The following is a 22,830-nucleotide window of genomic DNA, read 5'->3' as shown; positions in this document are numbered from 1 at the left end:
TTATCAAGTATAATTCAGAGTAAAGCCCATAATCTAATTCGGCAGCGGGTGAGTGTGGCTTTTGTTGCTCCACTGGCCCATGAGACTTGGGGGTGCAACGGGCCAAGGAGAAGCGTGCAGCATAAAAAGTAAACTCACGTGTGAAAAACAATATGGCTAATAGCGTAGGCTGGCCTACAGTAGTGACGCAACTGCAACTGATCTGATTTAGGCTTATCCTTTGCTTCTCTTTCATGCCCCCCCCCCCCCCACACACACACACACACACACACAGTGGTCTTGTTCTTTCTCTCTAGGCAAAAGATTATTGGCAAAACTCTAGGATCATATAACACCAGTAAGACTCCCTAATCGGGAGATAAGCGACCGTCAGGTTGCATGGCCTTAGCAACCTCATGGTGGCGCTAGAAGAGGGGTATGTGAGGAATCAGGGGCGGAGGTTGTGGTTTGCCAGCCAAGGAGTGTGTGTGGAAAGTTTGGCATGGATAGGGGCAACGGTGCCAGAGATAAGAGTAGGGCCAAAAGACGCGACATGACATGACGGACAGAGAGAGGGACTGACTGACGGAGGGACTGACTGACTGACAGACAGACAGCCGGTGTAGGTTTTCATAGTAACTTGCGACCTAACGGTCGCAATAAAACATTTTATGTAAATGTGAACTGAAGGTATACTACTTTAGTTCCATTGATCCAAGCCAGAACACAATTGATTGATTGATCATTAAAATAAACATGCTCTGAAAATGCACAAGAGGTTGGGCTGCAAGTGGGCCCTGATCCATAAAGGGTCGGAACCACTGCTGCATACAATCATGCAGAGACTATAGCCTCTTCTGTTTGGTGGAGGTGAGAAGTAAACGTTCTAATACTGATTTCAAAATGACTCAGCTAACATTTTTGGTTGACTAAGATCAAACCGATTAATTAATTGATTAATCAACTATGAAGGGTCAGCCGTACAGATCATTTCTTTGGTCAACTTACATATTTCTAATTCCCTACGCAGAGAACGCTCAAACTTTCCAAGGACAGTGACGTCAAAATCCTAATTAGCTAATAGCGATAATTGCTTCTAAAATCTGTCAATTAGGTCATTTACAGAGGGACAATTTGTACATTAGGTTCATTACTGACTTTGTCATTCCATGTCTCTCTCTTCTACTTCCGAAAACAAAATGTCCCTGTGGTTCCTTGCCACAGTCAACGTCAACTAATCTTTATCTTGCTTAATGTCATTTGAACCCTGTACTAAAAAAACACAATTAAATCGTTAATCGCAATTATTTGAGTGTCAATTAACCGTCATGTAAAATGTCATAATCGTGACAGCCCTAGTTGGGTGGACACAACAAAGTAATGATTTTCACAAAGAGGCTTACAGGCAAAGAAAATGTGTGCCATTCACAAAATCGGCACGTGTGTGTGTGTTGTTTGTCTAATTTTCCACCCTCGTTAATCTCTTTAATGGAGGTACTCAGTGCTGCAGCTGTCAACAACGGAGCTCCCGTCGCGGAAACACGCAGGTACACTCCTCTTCCCACACTGTGACGCGGCTCGTCAACAGTGGGAATATTATTGCCTCATCCAAAAAAGAGACGGCGGCGCAAAACAGGAAAAATCTGTTCTCCTTTTCCTGCCAATGAATGATTGTATTGAGGAACAAGACAACGAGGCGACGGGAGGGCTGAGAGCGTCCTTCCTACGCTGTGTTCATTGACTCATTGTTGGTTGTAGAGTGGCAGGTGGACACACTCATATCCAGGCTTCCATTTGCTTCTGAGGATAGGGAGGGGGATAGACTGCAACTATCGATTTATACCAGGGATCTTCAACGTTTTCAGGCCAAGGACCCCTTAATTGAGAGAGAGATGAAGCAGGGACCCCCACAACCTTTTCATAGATTCCATATAGTTTCATTGTTTGACAGCACAATCGTCAGTGTATTTTGGATTCATGTCAATTTGTGTTTTCAGATATTTAACCACTTGAACCGTCAATACTTAATAAACTTGACCTTTCACTATGTAATTAGTCGTCTCTTTTTCCCCTCTACGCCAAATCTCATTGCAAAAAATAGCTGATCTACAAGCTCACAACGCCTTGCGCTGCGAGGCCCACATATGGTCATGTTCTGGGTAAGTGGTCCGATATACAGTACATCACTGGCCAGATAGCCAAGGGCGAGGTCGCATGTCGCCTTGAGGCGTCTTACTAGTAGTTAGAGAGTTAAAATGGACCATTATACAGTAGCGTATAGCTGCAGTAGGCGACTCCGAGAGTGAACACTGTCAGAGTCAGTCCAGTTATGATAAACAGATAAAAAGCACCCGCCCACTGTGCGATGTTCCGGTCACCACAACCTTCTTCAAGCACGGAGCGTGCCTGCATCGGGGTCCCCGAGATAAGCGTGTCAAATGGGGGGTCTGTGGACCGGCGCATATCAAACCGCAGGTCCTTGACATTAGAAAAAGGCTGAGAATCAGCGGCGGACACAACACTTGATGTCGTTGCTGTCGGGTGGAAACCTTATATGTCCAAAACCGTTCGTTTTGTATTTATCATTTTAAAATCGTTTAAACTAGTGAAAATAGCCGATCTGCAAGCGCGCTTGTAGATCGTCTATTTTCACTAGTTTTGTGTGACTGTCTTGTATGACGAAGCAGGGGTTTATTTTACGTAGAAACGTATAAATTTGAAACTTGGGAGATACAAGGTGTCTGCCCGAAAGTTTTGCGGTGCGAGCCGGCGGCAAGGTCAAGGTTTTGGGAGGGAGGGGAGCGGAGGAGGAAGGTCAACGAGGGACTCCTTTTGGTCATGTTGTGTCTGGCGTGTTTTTTCCTGCCGGGGGACCTCTCCTAGCGGCCCCGTCTGTGCTGATAGGAAGCCCAGAGCGCCCGTATGTGGGCCAGCGTGACGTCAATGAGACCTGCAGGAACCGTAGCGCCACAGGAACCATAATCTCAACCACAACTCCTCCCCCTCCTGCTTTGCTCTCCCCAGACGCCTAGAAAGACAGAGTTATGACACTTACGTCGACTCCCATTGTAAACGTGGAAAGCCTATTTACTCTATGGTGGAAAGCTAGCTTAGCCTAGCTTACTGGAGCCTGTTCTCATTCTTAGCGAGCCTTTGCTGCTCTTCGGCCCCGTCCTCCCCCATTATAACCGAGGCATTTTTACTCGCTGGTAAGTAGACTAAATCACGTCTTTTTACCCCTTTTAATAATGTTGTCTATCTTGGAGAGGCCCGTGAAGGAGTTAAAAGGGGGGGAAAGACGTGATTAAAGTCTACTTACCAGCGAGTGACAATGCCTCGGTTATAATGGGGGCGGACGGGGCTGAAGAGCAGCAGAGGCTCGCTAAGAATGAGAACAGGCTCCATGCGACGCCACTTCCGGTCTGCGGCGAGATCAAAGCGTGTCGCCACTCTGCTTACACTGCTCTGGCTCTCCCCTTGCATCTACACAGCTGAATACTGGGTGTTCAATGTTCATTTAACACTGACAGTGTAATCTGCAACAGAGCAGAAAGCCCGCAACACTCCAAATTAGATCAAGTATTTTTGGTGCACGGCTCAAAATAACACGAGACAAAGAAGAAGTTGCCAGCACTCAAGGAATCTCCTTTTCATGTGATTTTATTTACCTCGCTGCCACTGGAGAGGAGCAACATACGCGGTTTGTCCTTGTTGGTCTTCGTCAGCGGAGTAAAAAAAACACTGACAGTGTAAAATTGGAACCATATCCTTGGACCCATAGAGCCCTCTGGTCTCCCGCTCTGATCTGTCTGTCTGTCTGTCTGTCTGGGCTGTCTCTCTGGTAGGGCTGCAACGATTAATCGATTAATCGTAATCGAATCGATTATTCAATTAGTTGCCAACTAATTTAATAATCGTAATCGAATCGGCAACTAATTTGTATTAATACTGTGCAGGAATATAGGGTCAAGAACAAAAAATATGAATTGAATTCTTTTTTTAAATTACCTATTTGAAAAGAGTACTGTTAGCCTGACAAATGTGTAGCTATTCTTTAATCAGTATGCAGTCAGAAAATTCATTTTTTCGTCTTTTCTTAAAAACCTAATCGGCAGCTGAGCAAAATGTAATGTATTTTTGAATGAATTATTCATCTTTAACCCTCTAAGGCCCAAATATAGAAATACTTGAAATAAAAAATTGAAAAAAATCAGATGGTGTTGTAGGAGTCCTAATAAGAGGAAAATGTAATGTTTTTTAAAAAAAAATGTTTTTGTAAGGTTCTATAGCCATAAATCATAAATCATAAATCATGCTCTAATTTACATATGGGGGATATTTTTACATATGGGGGATATTTTTCACAATAATAACATATGTACATGTTCTAGACATTCTAATGATCACCAAAAAAAATAGTACAGGCATTTTACTTATGTTTTTGTGAGGAATAGCTTCCATGAAAAAGTGAGATGTTGTTCGTCAAAACTCTGGAATGTCAGCGGGTGTGGCGGGTGTGAATGTCAGCCCCTGTGGGGGGTATTTATATGCAAATATTGTGGCCAATGGCATTGTAACACTAAACAATAGAATCCAATGGTGATGTTTAGGTGGTAGGGGGAGCTAAAATAAAATGATTTAAACCTTTTTTTGGATAAAATAAAAACGTTGTAATATTACAACAGTGGGCCTTAGAGGGTTAATGTCTTTTTTGTTAGTTAAAACATGTCTAAAAGAAACTCAAATCTAATGTATAAGGTAATAGCTAAATAAATGTGACAATCCGATTAATCGGTGAAATAATCGACCGATTAATCGATTATGAAAATAATCGTTAGTTGCAGCCCTACTCTCTGGGCTGCCTCTCTCTCTCTCTCTCGTATCTATTCCGTCTCTCACTCGCACTCTGTGGTCTCTCTCTCTCTCTCCTTCCATCTCACAGATAATAACGTCAGCGTGCGCGTGTGTGTGTGTTTTCTCTGTGTGCATGTTTCCTCCAAACCATAACCACAAGGCTACAGTCGTTTCGTTTGCAAACTTGCACAGTTACAGTAGGTTGAGGCTGGGTTATAGGGTGAGGGCGAGGCAACCTAAAGCCTGATTACAGAGTTGCACATGTACTGTACATCTCCAAGGGGCAGCGGTGGAAGAGGTGCTCAGATGTGTTACCCAAGTGAAAGCAGCTGTACTACAATATAAAAGAACTCTGTTGCAAGTAAAAGCCTGTATTCCAAACTCTATTTGAGTAAAAGTACAACAGTATTTACATCAAAATATAGTCAAAGTGCAGTGATGTTGCTAGGTTTTCAATGTAATGGGTCCCGGGACCCACAGGTGGACATTCAAATGGGTCCCAGAATTATTGTATGGGTCCTGCGACGACACATGCATTATGTATCAACGGTGAAAACATAAAAAAAGACTAATTTAAACACATAGTGGCAAATAGCTACTGGCAGAAACCACAAGCAGAAGAAGCGGCGTCGCTTTGTTTTGGTTCCCCCAGTTTGTTTCCCCAATCCCTATTAAAATGCTCGAGTAGCCTAGTGTAGTCTTGCCAGTTGCTATGAGTTGGACTAAAAGATGCATATACCAAACAAATCTTCCAAAAGCCAAACTACACCGCATCGTATAGGTTCCGAACGGAACCATGTTTATTTAATACCGGAGGACAAGGTCCCCCTATGGGATAACCAGCGCCATCTGGCGCTGCAACAGAGATAACCAGCGCCATTTGGCGCTGCAACAGAGTAAAACTCATAAGCTCCCGTACGAGAAATATCATTTGTCGGTAGGGCTGTCAATCACAAACGAGGGCGCCGCCCCCGAGTGTATAAAAGCCCTGCGGGCTATCATAACTTCCTCTAAAGCCGCACCTCTGCGCCCGCAACTAGCGAACCGAGGGGCTTTATTCGGGGGACCTTGTCCTCCGGTATTAAATAAACATGGTTCCGTTCGGAACCTATACGTTTATTGTCATACCTCCAGACAAGGTCCCCCTATGGGACTCATATACTCCCCGAGAAGTCATGAACCGACAAGACTGTCGTGCACACCGACCACACCCGGAAAGGAGGTCCTGTCAACCGACGTGACCCCTTTCAGGACTGATCCGACCCAGACCCACAGGGCCTGGGCGTGTTCAGACAGAAAAAGACCCTGACAGACCGAGGCCTGCCTTATGCACTAAGGGCAGACACAGGTCCACCTTATAAAATTGCAATAATATAAGGGAAAAACTCAGGGTCCCCCCACGTATCCTAGAGACAGCAACATGCTATCTCAGGAAGGGGAGAGAGCCGCCCCACTACATAGTAGGAAGGGCAGCAGCACCCAGAACCGTATGCGCCATAGCAGAAGGCGCAACGTCCAGGTGATAGTAGGTCGCAAAGGTAGACGGCGAAGACCAATTCGCCGCTGCACAAATCTCCTCAATGGAGACACCTTTGGACAAAGCCCAAGAGGTAGACACACCCCTAGTACTGTGGGCCTTACGTGCTTCCGGCACTTCAGACCCAGACCGGGTGTAAGCCAACCTAATAGCATCCACAAGCCATCTCGACAGAGTGGGTTTGGACACCGCTTTCCGTTGACGGGCATTCATGACCACGAAAAGCTGAGAAGTAGACCTGCTGTCCACCGTCCTATCACAGTAGGCCTTCAGGGCCCTAACTGGACAAAGACAATGAAGACGCCTATCCTCCTCTGATGCAAACGGAGGAGGATGGAAAGCCGTCAAAACAACAGGTTCCTTCGGGACCACTCGGTTCTTAGGAATAAAACTCAAATGAGGTTTAAGAAGAACCTTGGAGTCATTATTGAGAAACCTCATACAATCAGGGCTCACAGAGAGCGCATGAAGGTCGCTCACACGCTTAGCCGTAGACAAGGCAAGCAAAAGAGCTGTTTTGAAACTTAAATGTTTCAAAGAGGTCCTCCCCATCGGTTCAAAGGGTGCCTTGCAAAGGCCCTCAAGAACCACTTGTAGATCCCAAACAGGAAACAAGGCTCTGGTCACAGGTCTCAAATGGTCCACACCATGCATGAACTGGACCACCTCAGGGATTTTAGAAAGGCCTTTGCCTGCCACCCCCAGGTGGCAGGCATCAATAGCCGCTAAATAACCCCTCAGTGTAGAGAACGCCAGACCAAGGTCCAGGCGGTCCTGCAGGAAATCTAACACCTTCTGGGCCGAAGCTATATGAGCCACCACAGGTGGCTCCTGTAGCTCACACCAGTCCAAAAAGGCATTCCATCTTCCATCATACACAGCCCTAGTAGAGGGGGCTCTAGCACTCTGAATAGTGGCTACAACCATCGGTGAGAAGCCTGCTGCAAGCAGGTTCTCCCTCTCACGGGCCAAACCCACAGGTCTAGGCCCCGTGGGTCTGGATGGAAGATCTCGTCCCCTGCCTGGCGCAGCAGATCCCTGAGCAAGGGAAGCCGCCAAGGGGGTTGAGAGAGCAGTGGGGTGATCAGAGACCTCCACACTCCCCTGGATGGTGTCACCAGAAGAACCTCCTGGTTGGAACATCTGATCCTCTCCAGAGTGGGAAGAATCAGTTCCAGGGGTGGAAACGCGTAGAGAAGACCTTGTGGCCATTCGTAAGCAAACGCGTCCATCCCCAGAGGAGAAGGTCCCCTCACTGAAAAGTAAAGGGGGCACTTCGCGTTCTCCTGGGAGGCAAAGAGATCGACTCGCGGTCGACCGAACCTGGAGAAAATCTGCCTCACCACCGCAGGGTGGAGAGACCAATCCTCGTAACGAGGCTCCCCCCTGGACAACAGATCGGCGCCGCCGTTCTGAAGGCCCGGGACATGGGAGGCTCTGATGGACCTCAACCGAGGCAAGCACCAGAGGGTCATCTCGCGCGCCAGCTGATCCAGCGTCCGCGAGGAGAGGCCGCCCTGTTTGTTGAGATAAAACAGGGCCGCCGTGTTGTCCGTCCTGACCAGGACATGGCAACCCCGGAGAAATGGTTCGAAATGCTTGAGCGCCAAGTAGATCGCCATTAATTCCAGATAGTTGATGTGGTACTCCAACATGGCCTGGGTCCAAAGACCCCTGGCTGAGCGCCCCTCGTGGGTGGCGCCCCACCCCGAGCGGCTGGCGTCTGTGGTGATCACCTTGCGTGACACCACTTCGCCCATGGAGACCCCACTTGTCAACAACGCCTGGTCCCTCCATGGGACCAGAGCGTCCATGCAGACCTGGCTGACTGTCACCTTCCTGTACCCTTGCAGGGAAGGAATCCTGAGCGCCAGTGACCACCGCTGGAAAGGTCTCATATGAAACCTGCCCAGACGCAGAAGTTGCACTGCTGAAGCCATCAGCCCAGTCAACTTCATGCACTCCTTGTACCTGACCACCTGGTTCAGTCGGAAGGAGCCCAGACAAGCCAGAAACCTGTCCACCCTCTCCGGGGAGAGGCGAGCGGACATGGTGGCCGAGTCCAGAGATATTCCTATAAAGGAAATCTGCTGGGAGGGTAACAACATACTTTTGCCAAAGTTGACGTTGAAACCCAAGGCCTTCAGGTGTGACAACACCAGATTGGTATGGCGCGCCGCTTCTGAGCAGGAGGCGGCGGAAATCATCCAATCGTCTATGTAGTTCGCCAGCCTGACTCCCTGATGCCTCAGTGGAGCAATGGCTGCCTCGGTCACTTTCACGAAAACCCGAGGGCTCAGAGAAAGACCGAAAGGGAGGACCGTGTACTCGTACAGGCGCCCCTCGAAGGCGAACCGCAGGAACTTCCTGTGTGGGGGATAAATGAGGATGTGCTGATAAGCGTCCTTCAGGTCCACTGAACAGTGGAAATCCCCCTGTCTCACTGATTTCATCAGTGACTCTGACGTCAACATCCTGAATTTGAACTTTTTCAAGTGCTTGTTCAGAGCACGTAAGTCCATAATCGGACGCAGCCCCCCTCCTTTTTTCTGAACCAGAAAATAACGGCTCCAAAAGCCTAAACGGCTCTGGTCGCGTGATAACTCCACTATAGCGCCCTTGCGCAATAGTGAGCTTATCTCCTCCCTCAAGGCATCGGCCTTCAAGCCGCGGGCTCGAGTATAAATAACCTTGCTGGATAGGGAGGGTTTTTTCGCGAACTGTAGTCTGTAACCCCGCGTCACCGTCCGAAACACCCAGTGATTCGGATTGCAACGTTTCCATTGCTCTGCACACTGTGCTAACGTGTTGCTGAGCAACGGAGAAGCCTTGGGGTTGTACCGCCTGAGCGGAACTACTGGGCCGGGAGGGAAAGGTTCCATATCCGGGCACGTATCCGTATCCGCTAGACGCCGGGCCGGAAGGCGCGGAGTCACCGGCGGAAAGAGCGTTTCCGTTTCCGGTACGCTTATTTCCGTATCCGGTGGGGGACGAACACGTGACCTCCGGGCCGGAAGGCGCGGAGTCACCGGCGGAAAGAGCGTTTCCGTTTCCGGTACGCTTATTTCCGTATCCGGTGGGGGACGAACACGTGACCTCCAAGAAGCCTCGCTTGTTAATAATACATGCGACACACAACGTGGAGCCCGGGGGACAGGGTTCATCGCATAAGTAACATAATCCCCGGCTCGGAGAATTGTATTTACGTTTATAACCTGTGCTAAGGCCTTTATATGCTTCCTTGCGGGAAGACGAGGCCGACCCTGGGTGATATGTGTTGGCTTCTTCCCTGACGCTAAGACCAAACTCCTGTCCTGAACTAGAGTCGGCATAACAGTGCCGCTCGGTGGAGACAGAGGGGTATTGCACACTAGAGAGACTATACCACTGTGAATAGGAATTAGCTTGTCTGGGAACATTTTGCAAAGAGAAATATTCTGCTTGTAACCTGTCTGCATGACTGGAGGAAGCGATATTTTCTGAGTGGAAAGAAATTCCAGCCTGGACTTCTCTACACTGGTTAAATTCATGCAAAATGGGGTCGTCTGTAGTAAAGCAGGTGGGTTTGAAATAAACAGGCATTGTTTCATCAACACACTTTTTATTACAGGCACTGGAGGAGAGCACAGAGGAGGAATAAACATTGATTTCTTGGCATGAGAAAAATAGTTTGTATTGTCCAAACGTCTGCGCTTGCAAGGGGGGGTCCCCTGAAATTTCAGGGGGACCCCGCCAGAGTCCAGTGTCACTTTCGCGGCGGCTTCCCACGGGCTTTGTGGGAGCTGGCCGGTATCCCGTGCCTGGGAGGGTGGCGGGATTGAGAGCGGGCCTGAGCCCCCGCTGCAGTGCGAGGGGGTCCCGCGGAGGAAGAAGAGGGGGTCCTAGGGGGATTGTTCTGTTTCCCCTGCTTGGAGGAAGAGCGCCCCCTGTCAGCCTGACCAGGGGCCTTGCTCCGTCCCTGTCTCTTTTCCTTTCTGGGTACCTGGGGGTCCGTCGTGGCTCCCAGGAGCTCCAGAGTGATCTTCTTATCCGCCACCTCCTGGCGGAGAAGCTCCAGTCCACCGCCCATGAGGGAGGTAGGGTGGCCGGGGAGGTCTTGCAGGACCTTCCCGGTCTCCTCTCCGGAACTGCCAGGACACTGTACCTTGTCTAGCCACCTGGCACGTTCCGCCTGGATGCAATAATCCATGCCATGTCCAAGCCACTCGATCGCGTGGACATTCAGGTCCATCAGCATGCGCAGCGACTTGTCCATTTCCTCCACCAACACGTCAGGCACCTCCCGCATCTCGCTGAGGAGGCGCCTGGTGGAGGAAAGCAGCAGCTGGGTGGCGTTCATCGTCCTGGCTGCCAGCGCGGACGATCTGTAAGAGTTCCTCACCCTTGAAGACTGCTTGTCATCAAAGGCTATGGCAAACCCAGGAGGCTTCTTACCCACGGCCAGATTGAGGGGAGGCCGGCCTCCAGGACCGGTCCGCTCATGGTTGGGCTTGAGGCTCCCTACCAGGGACTGGGCCATCAGCTTGTCCATGGGAGGGCACAAGGGGATTCCCGCCTTCTCTGAGTCGCGGTAATCGACCAGGAAGGGGAGCTTGGGGGGGTCCTTGTGTGTAGTCCAGGTTGAATGCAGGGCCTCTGCAAAGCCTGGGACTAGTGGTAGCTTTTCCATCCGACGCGGGGGAGAGGACTCCAAATCCTGGCCCAGGAGAGGAATCCTAGCCCGTGGTCCGAGTGGCGCATCTCCGAGTGGCAGCTCCAGGCCACAACGGATGGCGGCGCGTTCCAGCACCGAGAGCTCGTCCATGGGGATGGAGTCTGGGTCTTGCGCCGCTGCCCCTCTCGCCCCAGCCGGCATGGAAGGGGGGAGAGAGGCAGAAGGGGCTTGGGAGGACGCGGCGGAGATGGAAGCCTCGGCATGAGGAACCACCCTGGCCGCGCCTCCGCCCTGTCCGGAGGGGAAAGAGGACTCGTCCTCCTCCGAGTACTCACCCTCCGTGTCCAACTCCTCCATGTCGTAGTCCTCTAGCTCCGGTTCGTCTCCGTCGCTAGCATGCCAGGAGACGGGGCTAGGTGGCCGCATAGCCCGTAGCTGGGGGACGGAGAAGGAGAGAGGAAAGTCACCGACGACTAGAGGGTGGAATTCCTTGGGGGGGGCGGTCCAAGTTGTAGCTGGCGGAGAAACAACGTGGGCGGTCTTGCATGTTCTCTTCTTGGGCACGGCACCAGTCGAGCCCGTCGGAGAAACAGCAGTGGAAACAGGGGCCGCAGACCCGCTAGCAACGGGGCTACCGAAGCTAGCAGAGGGCGAGGCCGCTGGAGGCCTAACCACGTGGCGAGAAGCAGCGCTGTGGCGTACAGCGCTGTCCGGCACACGAGGAGAGGTGTCTGGGAGGGTTCCGGCGGAGACCGTGGTGTGAAGGCCGTAGCCTGCGGCAGCGATCTCGCATCGTGCCTCGAGGGCTGGAACATCGTACTGGAGGCATTCAGCACAGTTCACCCCCGTGGCCGGGGCCGGAGGGGACAGAGAGGCCAAGGCGTGTCCTACCCCCATGCAGACAATGCAGAACGGATGTGTATCTTCATTGGCGATGAGGCCTTTGCAGCTGGGAAGGCCGCACTTCTTCGGTACCCTAGCTAGCAGGCTGCTAACTGTAGGTCGACGAGCTGCCATCGTGAGCTAACCGAAGCTAAGCTAAGCTAAGCTAAGGCAGGGAGACACGTGGCAGAACGTACAGAGAAGAAGTAAAGACTCAAAGCGAAAGTGAAGAAAAAGACCGAACTGTTAGGAAGAATAGAATTAGAAACGTACAGGAGAATAATCTCTAAAGGCCAGTGGCCGACTTTCCTAGTCAACGCTTAGGCTAAACTTTAAAGAAAATTATACTTATATGGCTGAGTTCGCGACACTAGTTGCAGGTAAGCAGAGGTGCGGAAGAGGAAGTTATGATAGCCCGCAGGGCATTTATACACTCGGGGGCGGCGCCCTCGTTTGTGATTGACAGCCCTACCGACAAATGATATTTCTCGTACGGGAGCTTATGAGTTTTACTCTGTTGCAGCGCCAGATGGCGCTGATTATCTCTGTTGCAGCGCCAGATGGCGCTGGTTATCCCATAGGGGGACCTTGTCTGGAGGTATGACAATAAACAAGGGGTTTATTAGGTAGGGTAGGCCCTAAAAGTATGTCCTTGAGCGCAGGGGAATTATTTGGGGTGAAAACGGTTTCCGGTTTGATAGTTCCGGCCAAATTGTAGTCCTTTGAGAACTACAACATGACGTAGAGTGGTTTCCGCTCCCGTCCGGATCAAAGCCTGAAATGTGAAGCGATCCCAGGCTAGGAGTCCCCTATGAGTCCATGCATGTTCCCCCCTTTCCCCGCTACACAAAATCTCTTTGACGAATATAGCGATCTATAAGATCAGGGTAAGTACTAGTGGGACACATAGTGGGAAGTACTTGTACAGTACATCAGTGGTTCTCAACCTGTGGGTCGGGACCCCCAGAGGGATCCCAAAATTATTTTGGGGGGGTCCTCAGATGTTTAGCTAAATGTTAACATTGTTTTCTCACTCAACAGTAAACAGTAAACTTATACATTATAAGTGTACACATTTCTAAAGTGAGAATTTAAGGACTTTAAAGACCTTTTTAGTACCTCTGGTCAAACGTTGGTCAAATGGTCAAATATTAGATGCACAAACTGTGAAAAATAGCAGATCTACATGCGTTGTGAGCATGTAGATTGGCTATTTTCACAATGGAATGGATCGAGTCAAGCTAAACGTAATGCCAACTCCTGCAATTCCAAGTGCTTGTGCAGTTTGGGGGGTCTCCAGTTCAAATATGATTATTTTGGAGGGGTCGCGGCCTGAAAAGGTTGAGAACCACTGCAGTACATCATGGCTGGGGGGGGGGGGGGGCAGGGGCGTCACAAGGAGGGGGGGGGGGGGGGGGGGGGAACTGAGTTACTAGGGCCCAAGGTGGAGGGGCCTTAATTATTTTATATTTTAGCTATTGAAAAATAGCTAAAGTATTTTTGAAAATGTGAGCAAATCTTGAATTTGGTGCGACGCCCCTGTGTGGGGGTGTACTGCAGCAGGACTCACCTGACAGACAGACCTTGGTGATAGGGGGCGGAGCTGCCGGCGACCTCCTGCGAGAGGAGAGTCAAAGATCAGTCAAATTCCTGTATAAGCCAAACACCTTGACACTTAAAATGTAATTTGTATAAAAATCAGTGTAATATCAAACCTTTACGTCTGTGTGTGGGTTTTACAAATATTGAATCAATGAAAAAAAGTATAAAAAAGTGCACTGACTAAACCGTCTAATTACTCCATTGAATGCTCAACCTTTTTCCATCATTGATTAGAATGGGAAAAAAACAAAAAAAACATTAATGGTCAAAAACTAAGGCTGGGTGATATTAGGAAAACCTTCGATATTCGATAACGTTATTGAATACCTCGATATCGATATTACTCACGATATATTAGTAAAACAATTGCATTATATAGTTTTTAATGTTTTTCTGCTTTAGGTCCACTGCCTGCCCAATCTCTCGAGACAAGAGTCAATGAGACTCTGTCTCTAACGTTGACAGAAGTGGTGATTTTTTCCCATCAGTGAGCGTGACCCAGTCTGGAGACAGGAAAAGAACATTTTGAAAATCGCTAAACAAAGGGTAGTTATTAAATGTAGTATATCAAATAATTTAATATTAAAATATATTTTCACATAGGATCAAAGGTTGTATGGTCATGATTCACTGCAATCCTGGATGGCTTGGTTCTAGGCTCAACATAATTGTTATAAATATTTTTGTAAAACTCTATGGGGAAATGAATGGGATATTTTTTAGTGGGACCAGTAAACCACTGCCGCTGCGATGCTCTATACCTCATTTCAAGCTGTCTTTGTCGATATGTATACCTTGCATGTTGATACCTCGATATCGATAAACTTTCTTATTATTGCCCAGCCTTATCAAAAACCTCCTAACTCCACTCTAGCTCTATTTGGGAAAAGTGATGATAATATAAGGACACATTCAGTGTCTATCTGAAAGCCTATCTGACAATGTATAAAGTCACCATATAGCAGGGGTTTTCAAAGTGGGTGACAGGGCACCCAGGGGTGCCGTGATGGCAGTCCAGGGGTGCCGCGAGATAATTTGATAACACTTGAAAATGTTTATTTTCAGTCAGTTTTAACCAAAATGGCTATTATGTCAACATTTTCCTCGCAACATTATCACTAAAATATCATCACTGTCTGGCAGAAACCTTGTATCTCCAAGTTTCAAATGTGTACGTCTTTTGGTAAAGCAAAGCCCTGCTTCAAGACTGTCGCACAAAACTAGTGAAAACAGCCGATCTACAAGCACACAACGCCTTGCGATGCGAGGCATTGTGTGCTTGTAGATCGGCTGTTTAGTACATTTTATAGATGATAAATACAAAACGAACGGTTTTGGACATACAAAACCCGACAACGACAATATGCTATAAATATAAGGTGCTGGGAGTGAAAATTATAATGTAGGGGTGCCTCGGATTAAAACAATATTTATGTGGTGCCCTGAGACAAAAAAGTTAGGGAACCCCTGCCATATAGTACCAACTTTGATGAGGCAGTAGCCCAACATATTTTCTTTTCTTTTTTCCATTCCTGAAAAGTTAATATGTTGGACACAGTTTCTGCCCGACAGAAGATATATAATAAATAGCTTGCCAGTAACAGTGTAAAACAGTGTAGAAATTGGACCATAATGGGTAAATTCTTACATTCTTAGAGAAACATTAACACTGAGGAGGATTTTCCCTGTGCGTGTCTGACGCTACCGTGGCCCAAAGCGACCTTATTCTGTGAGGTCATATTGAATGTGTCACTGTGGGGAGGACATGGCTTATGGTGGTGCACTTCAACGGTTAGGGTATGATGATCACGCACGACCGCACGTGCAAATGAATTATTCACCTCCCGTTCATTTACATTCCATGCAAGCGAAAGGTCATCGTTTTCACGTAACCATGCAGCAAGCGCGGTCAGGACCTGGGCCAATCAGTGACGTCTCCATTGGGGCCAGTCAGGACCTGGGCCAATCAGTGACGTCTCCATTGGGGCCAGTCAGGACCTGGGCCAATCAGTGACGTCTCCATTGGGGCCAGATCAAGTCAAACCATGACTAGTCAGATCTGGCCTAGAATATCACCTGATTTCAACCAACATAAATGCTGCCCACGAAAACGGACGTCCTGTTTTAACCAGAGAGGGTCCAATCGAGGCCAGATAAAACTCATAACTAGTCTATGTCTCAGATATGTCCCAGAATATAACCTTGCATGCTCATATTTAAACTAACATTACAAACAATAACAATAATCCATAAATCCATATGACGTCCTGGTAATGACCTCAAGATCATCCCCATATGGGCTGTGATCTGGCCTAGTTCTGAACATCACCGGAGGACGGTATTCATGATGTCATTTGGCTTGCAGGGTCATGACCGTGGGAAAGTTGACTGACGTTTCGACTTTCGTCTTCCTCAAGAGTCAAAACGTTTTGACTCGTTTGGAAGACACAAGTCGACACGTCGGTCACACCTGCAAAACAATAAAACACATGCAGACCATGTCGAGTGCCGTCAGTATGTTTTATGTGGGTAGTCTCTCCTGAAGTGCCCACAGGTATTATTATTTTCACATCACGGGCCTCCAGTGGCGTTCAACATTGTTGAACTCTGATGTGGATTTCGCCATCCAATCATGCCATCGAACTAGGATTCAATATTCGATCAATTTATTGCCATGTCCGCATAGTTGATAGGAATTTGTCTTGGTACACTCTCAGACATAAATGACATAAACAAGGACAGTGCAGCAGCACACCATGTACGAACATCCATAAACACAAGAAAAGAAAATAGCAAACGGGAAATACCCAGCAGAATAGGAAGTGCATAAAGTTTTGTTTAAAGTGCCATATACATATTGCTGCTTTTAATGCTTCTGTATCCTGCCTGATGGGAGGAGATTGAAGAGGTAGTGTGCGGGATGAGAGTTGTCTGCTATAATCTTTTTACCATTGAAATTAATCAATGGTTCTAATAATAAATATCGATAATCAATCATTTAATAAATGAATCCATTAATAACCGATCCCTATTTTGGCATGCTATTATAGGCACAAAGAACTTGAAGTTTCAAAAAGTAAACAAGAAACATCTTTTAATCATTCTTTTTGTATTGCATTGTTGTCATTTGTTGATTTATAAAAATAAAATAAAAATGAATACAAAAAAGGATTTCATTAATCGAAAAAGTAAGGGACAGAATGATTGCTAAGAAGATAATCGACAGCTGCAGCCCTAATCTGATGCCACTCAACCCTTCTCCCCAAAACCATGAAAATATTTCAGCAAACTGGTGTCACGTACTGTACTGTACTGTACTGTACTGTACTGTACTGTACTGTACTGTACTGTTCTCTTTAATTCCTCAGTCTGAGGAGTGTAGCATTGCAAATGCAACCAGCCGTGGTAAAAACTAGCACAGGACTCTTGGGAAGCGTAAGATGTTGAAACTCTCTGAAGTCTCAGTTGCATGAGAGCTCTTTTCTTTGAAGTTGTCAACTAGAGGCTGCTGTATGAAACATCTGTGGCCCACTGGCGCCCCCAAGTGATTCATGTTGACACAGTCAAAACCCAGCTGTAAAGTCAGGTTATCCCACATAAAAGAAGATGAGGTGGGGTCTTTGAGGGGGTTCCAGGGGGTCCCCTCTCCAGCTAAATGACTTATAAACTCTTACAGGTCTAGATATGCAACTCCAAGCGTGTACAAATGGTTTGTAATGGGTTCTTGTTGAAATAAAATAAAAAACTGACATGAATCTCAACATTTATGTGCCCATACCCTAAGTGGCATTGGAAAAAGGGCCTTTCTGTGTGGGGTTTGCATGTTCTCCCCGTGTCACCTAGGGTAAAAATGTACCCTCACAAAAACATGCACTAATCCTGGTCTCTATACTGCTTCCCCCTGGCCAGCCGGTGCGCCTGATGGAGGGGAAAGGAACTGGTTGGAATAATGTGTTCCTTCCACGTGCTCAACATTTCTCAACATTTATTTATTTTAAGGACAATTTGACATGCAGTGCCTCATCCGTCCCACTCCTCCCTCCCAACACTCCCTGCTGACACGTGCTACCCCAGTGAGTAGGAGTACCCCTAGACTCCAAAGTGGTGGGCAGGTACTTTACCACTGCGCCACCCGAGCATTAAACACATTTCTTATTTGCTGCGATTTCTGGTGCCACAGTGGGGTCACTTACTTATTTGACGAGCACTGTACGTTGGTCAATGTGGTGAAATTGTTCCTGACTGTGCGCAGACTTGCCAGGACCTATGGACATAACAGAATCAGCAATTACTTTAGTAATTGCACTTTTATCTACCGACATGGTGTTGAATGAAGGCAGGAACAAAGGGGTCTGACGCTTACCTGCGCAAATGGAGTCACAATCAAGTCTTCTCCATGTCTGAAATTACAAGAAAGAAATTATTAGTAGGGGTTTTCACGGGTCAAACATTATGGACCCCAACCCAAATGGACCTATGAATTTAGCTGCAAGATCTGAATGGTTCCAGTCTCGTGACAGTCTCGACAAATCGAATAATTGCAATTACAAAATGCTGTTCTACCTGCAGACGCCAGTGATGAACTACTCTTGCAGTTTGTTGCCTACAGTAAGAGATAATTGTATGTTTTCACCTCGCTGAAGAATGAATCCATGACCACGCACCTTTGATCTGCTCTCTCAACTCAAGTGGCAGCCTGCCATGGCATGCGCAGCTCAACTTATTTTGCGCTGCAGTAATCTGATTTTTGGTAATCATCGCACAAGTTACGGTACACAGCACTCAGGCTTTTCTCCTGAGTATGGGTCTTCCTGGATCCACTTGGGTATTGCACATAACGATAAACAGACCCGTGGTAATCGAATCTTAAACTGACCTGGACCAAGCTGTTCATAATAAGACATGGACCCAGCGATCCGGGTCCTGGGTATTGTCTGGTATTTCGGACACCCTGAAGACTTCTAATGATTAGTTTGATTGATGCTTATGATATGGTTAGGGCTGTCACTATTATTACATAATCGTCTAATCGCAATTATTTGAGGTAATTGCAATTATTTTGCATAATCGTCATAATCGTTTCCATGTTGAGAAATGTTAATATAGTTACAAACACTTTCAAAAAGTAGTGGAAATAGCAAATCTACAAGCTCACAATTGTGAGCTTGTAGATCGTCTATTTCCACTACCAATGTTCTTTTTTAAGTATAAAATTGTCAAATATGTCAGTAATTTCTTTGTATATTTAAGTTATGTGTCATGATTGCCATGTACAACTTCAAAGCCTACAAGCCAAACAGAAATGTCAACGACAAAAACACAATTAAATCGTTAATCGCAAGTATTTGAGTGACAATTAATCGTCATGTAAAATGTCATGATCGTCAGTTAATTAGTTTGAAGTGTGCAAGCTTTGTTGCTTTAGTTGCTAGAGATAAAACATTGCTTTGCATAACATTTGAACCTACAGTAAAAGCACATCTGAAGGCTTGAGGCAACTAATCTCTGTCAGCAACAGCATGTAATGTTGTTGTTAGTAGAAATAAACACAGAAATGCCCGGGAGAAAGTGGACTAAGAAAGGGGAAGGAGACAAACTGAATTCCTGAAAAAAGGAGGTGGCGAGGAGGCAAAAAGAAAGGGGAAACATACCATTATATATTTTTTTTACAGCAGTGGTTCTCAACCTTTTAAGGCCGCAACCCTTAAAATATTAATATTTGAACTGGGGACCCCCCATCCTGACGAGCTCTAAGAGTTGAGGCATTACATTTCGTATATATCACAGTTCTATTGTGAAAATAGCTGATCTACATGCTCACAACGCCTCGTCTACCTCTAATATTTTGCCAATGCTTAATTTGTCATTTCAGAGGTATTAAAAAGTCCTTAAATTGTCACTTTAGAAATGTTCAGATACCCTCTATATACTTAAACGTTATGTTGGTGTGTTTACTGTTGAGTGGGAAAACAATGTTGCACATTAAGTTAATCATCTGGGGACCCCCCCCAAATAATTTGGGGACCCCCCTGGGGGTCCCGACCCACAGGTTGAGAACCACTGTTTTAAAGAATGGGTGCTCAGATTGCGAGGCAACAGACTCACAGTTCACTGACGATGGAGGAGTTGCGTGACATGGACTTGGGCGACAGCTCATAGTCGCTGTCCGAGCGGTAGAGGAAGGACTCTCGCCGCCCGGTGTCTCTGGCCAGGTTGGGGTGCAGGACCAGGCCTGAGCCCGGAGACGACGCCTGCTGGTCTGAAGGGCTGCCGCACGCCGACGAGCCATTCTCTATTTCAAAGCTGAGAGAGAAGAGAAGAGAGGATAATTACGACACATGGTTTAAAGCAGAAGTCTTCTAACGTTTTCAGGCCAAGGACCCCTTAGTTGAGAGAGAGATGAAGCAGGGACCACCACAACCGTTTCATAGATGCCATATAGTTTCATCATTTGACAGCACAATCGTAAGTGTATTTTGGATTTATGTCAATTTGTGTTTTCAGATATTTAACCACTTGAGCTGTCAATACTTCTCCCCTCTACATCAAACCTCTTTGGCCAAAAATAGCAGATCAAGCTATTTTTGGCCAAAGTTCTCAGAATCTTGTTAAGAATCGAGATCATTAGGATTTTCCGGAAGATTGAACATGTTGCTAGTTTGTAGTTTTTACCAGTTCAAATACTCAATTTAAAGATGATTAATAACCGAAAATAGGCCAGCTTGTAGATTTGATTTTCTGCGTGTTGACATGCTGACTTCTGTGTCAGTCATGACGACTGAGAACTTCAATCCGTGATGACAATGACAATTCTGTCTCTTTGTAGACACAAAACAGTCATCAAACTAATAGGCATTATACAACAGGTAGTCGGGCTCTCAATGGAAAACAGGCTCTCCAACCGTGCATATAACGAGCACAGATGCACTGTCTCTCATCAAGTAAAGAAATCAGCTGAGTTGGTCACGAAAGACAGCAAGCGTTCCTCTCTCCCCACACTACAGTATGCTAGGCGGCTAGGCTAGCGGTTTTCATGTGACGTTCAGGGACATAGTAACCTCGCCCACCAGTCTTTCTGAGAGAAAGCCTGGCGTTCGTTCACAACAGACCGTTTGGTTTCCGCCTAAAGCGCGGAAACCACTAGAAGAAGCGGCGTCGCTTTGATTTGGTTCCCTCCGTTTGTTTCCACAATCCCTATTAAAATGCTCGAGTAGCCTCGTGTAGTCTTGCCAGTCGCTAAAAGTTGGACTAAAAGATGCATATACCAAACAAATTTTTCAAAAGCAAAACTACTCCGCATCAAGGAGTTTATTAGGTAGGTCCTAAAAGTGTGTCCTTGAGCGCAGGGGAATATTTTGGGTTAAAACTGAATCCGGTTTGATCTTTCCGGCAAATTGTAGTCCTTTTAGTACTACAACATGACGTTTTGTGGTTTCCGCTCCAGACCAGTTATAAACCCGAAAAGTGAAGTGATCCCAGACTAGGGACATAGTAGCTAAACGTGGCATTAAAAAATTACAAATTCCTATCGAATATCTTAATTACAATGAAATGAAGTTGACATGTTTTTTTTTAAGGGCAACAGTTGTATAATCGCAATATTGCTTAAATACCATGCAGGTTGCACAATCATCACACCAATCAGATCGTCAACCAAGGGGAACGCAAAAGAACTACTGTCCATGACTGATCTCCAAGATCAGCTCAGACATGACGGGATGGGTTATGGTACTCTGTCTAGTGTCACTAGTTTCATTAGTATAGTTTCTAACTAAGGTTCATCAACCCTAAAGAACCTCTGTGGAGGAGATAGACCAAATGAAGTAATATTTGCGTTTCCGTCCGTCCAGCGCTCGTACAGACGTACTGTACGGGCAGACTGCACAGTCCAACTAGGGATGGGACCATAAGCGATATTATCGTTTATCGTGGAAAAAAACACTCAACGATAATCGCATCGTGGAGATTTAATTTATCGTGATATCGTCCTCCGCCTTGCACTGGGATTAATTCACCTTTTATTTGCCAAGCTGCATATCCAGTACCACTTAAACTAAACCCTCTATAATTGGTAAAAGGTACTTATAATATAAATACTTGTCTTTTTTTCACTCTCTATCAAATGTCTTTGCCAAAAAATAGCCGATCTACAAGCTCACAAAGCATTGAGTTGCGATGTGTTGTAAGCTTGTAGATCTGCTATTTTTTGGGAAATGTTCCGCCCCAGCATAATGGATTTTGATTATCGTGATAATATCGTAAAATGGCGATTTCTTTTGTCACAATAATCGTGATATGAAATCTTCATATCGTCCCATCCCTATGTCCAACTGCATTCTTCACCATGGAACAGGGTGGAGGACCGGATGGGTGCGTTATGTAAGCAGATCCCAGTCAGATGGGACTGGGCTTAGAGGGCAGAGGTCCAAGGATCAGCGGACCCACGGGCCAGGACAACATATGCCAGTAATACTCAAATTAAATGAAATATCCATTTGCTGCGCTGCATTTTTTATTTTACGATGAGAGTGAGTGAGATTGTGTGTGTGTGTGTGTGTGTGTGTGTGTGTGTGTGTGTGTGTGTGTGTGTGTGTGTGTGTGTGTGTGTGTGTGTGACAGAGAGATACTGAACGGGAGAGAGAGAGAGAGTGAGAGACAGACAGACAGACAGACAGACAGACAGACAGACAGACAGCCAAAGGTTTTTTCCCCCCATCTAGAACAGGGGTCAGGCAACCTTTTTTGAAATGCCATGTGCCATGTTTGTATTTTCTGGATAGTCAGTGTGCCATGTCAACATACATTTTCATGACACACTATCAAAAATTCTGACACATTTTGTTTGTCAGGACATTGTTATAACGATCATCAATAACCCCGTCTCCCTCCCCAGTCAAAGTTCAGAGTTTTAATGAATGTAGAATTAGGTGCAGGATGTCGTTTGCTGTAAATTATGTGACTTCATTAAATTGACCGTTTAAAAAAATATTTATTTTAAAATAAAAATCCGCTCTCTCATACTTCCGCCAGTGTGCCAGTGATCAGCCTCCCCTGTGCCAATGTTGTCATCCGTGCCTAAGGTTGCCTACTACCCCTGATCTAGAATGTAGGCCTATCTGCTCTTAATAAACACACCTCGTCTCCCTAGCATTTGAACAACTCCTATTTGATGCACCCAGCAACCACCCCATACTTTTAAAATGTTTTGTTTTAACATGCCGTTTATTTCTGCAGTTTTTATGTCGTTTTGCTGTTTTGGTTTTACTCAGGATGAAACCTGGTTGTTTTTAAACAACCGGGTTTATAAATAAATTGACTTGAC

General features: G+C 46.5%; 1 protein-coding gene across 1 annotated transcript in view; it reads right to left on the bottom strand.

The window, feature by feature from the left end:
* Nucleotides 1-22,830, bottom strand: part of LOC308286157 (3',5'-cyclic-AMP phosphodiesterase 4B-like) — a gene marked incomplete at its 5' end in the record, with an annotated part of 132,469 nt that overhangs the window by 69,606 nt on the left and 40,033 nt on the right. The window contains 4 exons of the mRNA XM_080727113.1: nt 13,477-13,523; nt 17,702-17,772; nt 17,872-17,908; nt 19,614-19,811. Of these exons, the coding sequence (XP_080583239.1) occupies nt 13,477-13,523; nt 17,702-17,772; nt 17,872-17,908; nt 19,614-19,811 (353 nt within the window). The remainder of the gene's footprint in view (nt 1-13,476; nt 13,524-17,701; nt 17,773-17,871; nt 17,909-19,613; nt 19,812-22,830) is intronic.

This window comes from Nannobrachium achirus (genome assembly GCF_963921795.1).
Source record: "Nannobrachium achirus genome assembly, chromosome: 5".
NCBI lineage: Eukaryota > Metazoa > Chordata > Actinopteri > Myctophiformes > Myctophidae > Nannobrachium > Nannobrachium achirus.
Note: the sequence above shows the minus strand (reverse complement) of the source record. Positions and strands in the feature narration are given on the sequence as shown.